Source organism: Empidonax traillii, unplaced genomic scaffold, assembly GCF_003031625.1.
Source record: "Empidonax traillii isolate 1590-97213 ecotype Southwest subspecies unplaced genomic scaffold, ASM303162v1 scaffold3788:size11003, whole genome shotgun sequence".
Lineage (NCBI taxonomy): Eukaryota > Metazoa > Chordata > Aves > Passeriformes > Tyrannidae > Empidonax > Empidonax traillii.
Window position 1 is genome coordinate 1 of NW_020958981.1, and position 1,214 is coordinate 1,214.

The 1,214-nt window shown below is 62.2% G+C and overlaps 1 protein-coding gene across 1 annotated transcript; it reads left to right on the top strand.

Moving 5' to 3' along the window:
• The first annotated feature begins 6 nt into the window (after positions 1–6).
• Positions 7–1,135, top strand: LOC114072722 (ubiquitin-like protein FUBI). The gene is made up of 3 exons (XM_027910583.1): positions 7–106; positions 742–886; positions 972–1,135. The coding sequence occupies exons 1-3, from the start codon at positions 32–34 to the stop codon at positions 1,133–1,135; spliced, it is 384 nt and encodes a 127-aa protein (XP_027766384.1). The 5' UTR covers positions 7–31.
• Positions 1,136–1,214: the final 79 nt, after the last annotated feature.

A 1,214-nucleotide genomic window follows, 5' to 3' on the forward strand; every position in this document is an offset into this window, starting at 1 on the left:
CCCCCCCAAATTCCCCCCCCCAGCCCCCACCATGCAGCTCTTCGTGCGTGCCCAGACCCTGCTGACCCTCCAGGTCTCCGAATCCGAGACCCTCGCCCAGGTCAAGGTGAGCCCCCCCCCCAATTTTGGGGGGTCTTTCCCCTCCCCAGTTCTGACACCCCTCAATTTCGGGCTGATGATCCCTTTGTTTTTGGTGTTTCGACCCCCCAGTTTTCAGTTTGCTGATCCCCAGTTTTTGGGGTGCTAACCCCCTTAATTTTCAGAGTGCTGCCCCCCCAATTTTTGGGGTGCTGCCCCCCCATTTTCAGGGTGCAGCCCCCTCCATTTTGGGGTTTCATCCCCCCCATTTTGGGGTTTCATCCCCCCCATTTTGGGGTGCTGCCCCCCCACTTTTAGGGTTGCAGCCCCCCCATTTTCAGGGTGCAGCCCCCCCATTTTGGGGTTTTATCCCCCCCATTTTTGGGGTCCTTCCCCTCTCATTTTCAGGGTGCAGCCCCCTCCATTTTGGGGTTTTATCCCCCCCATTTTGGGGGTCCTTGCCCTCTCATTTTCAGGGTGCAGCCACCCCATTTTTTGGGTGCTGACCCCCCCATTTTGGGGTGCAGCCCCCCCATTTTGGGGTTTCATCCTCCCCATTTTTGGGGTGCTGCCCCCCCATTTTTGGGGTGCTGACCCCCCCATTTTCGGGGTGCTGATCCCCCCATTTTTTGGGGTGCTGACCCCCCCATTTCCCCCCCCCAGGAGAAGGTGGCGGAGCTGTCGGGGGTGCCCCCCCAGGACCAGGTGCTGCTCTGGGCTGGGAGCCCCCTGGACGATGGGACGGTGCTGGGGCAGAGCCCCCTCCCCGAATTGGCCACCCTGGAGCTCTCCACGCGCCTGCTGGGGGGTAATTAACGCCCCCCCCTTAATTAACACCCCCTAATTAGCCTGACAGACCCCCCCAACCCCCTTTTTGTTCCCCCCCCACCCAGGGAAGGTCCACGGATCCCTCGCCCGCGCCGGCAAAGTGAGGGGTCAGACCCCCAAGGTGAGACCCTCCCTCACCCCACGGGGGTTTGGGGACCCCCCTGGGATCCCCCTCCTGTCCCGGTGCCCACTGGGGTTCATCCCAGTGCCCACCAGTGTCCCCCAGTGACCCCAGTGCCCATCCTAGTGACCCCAGTGCCCATCCCAATGACTCCAGTGCCCACCAGTAACCCCAGTGCCCACCAGTA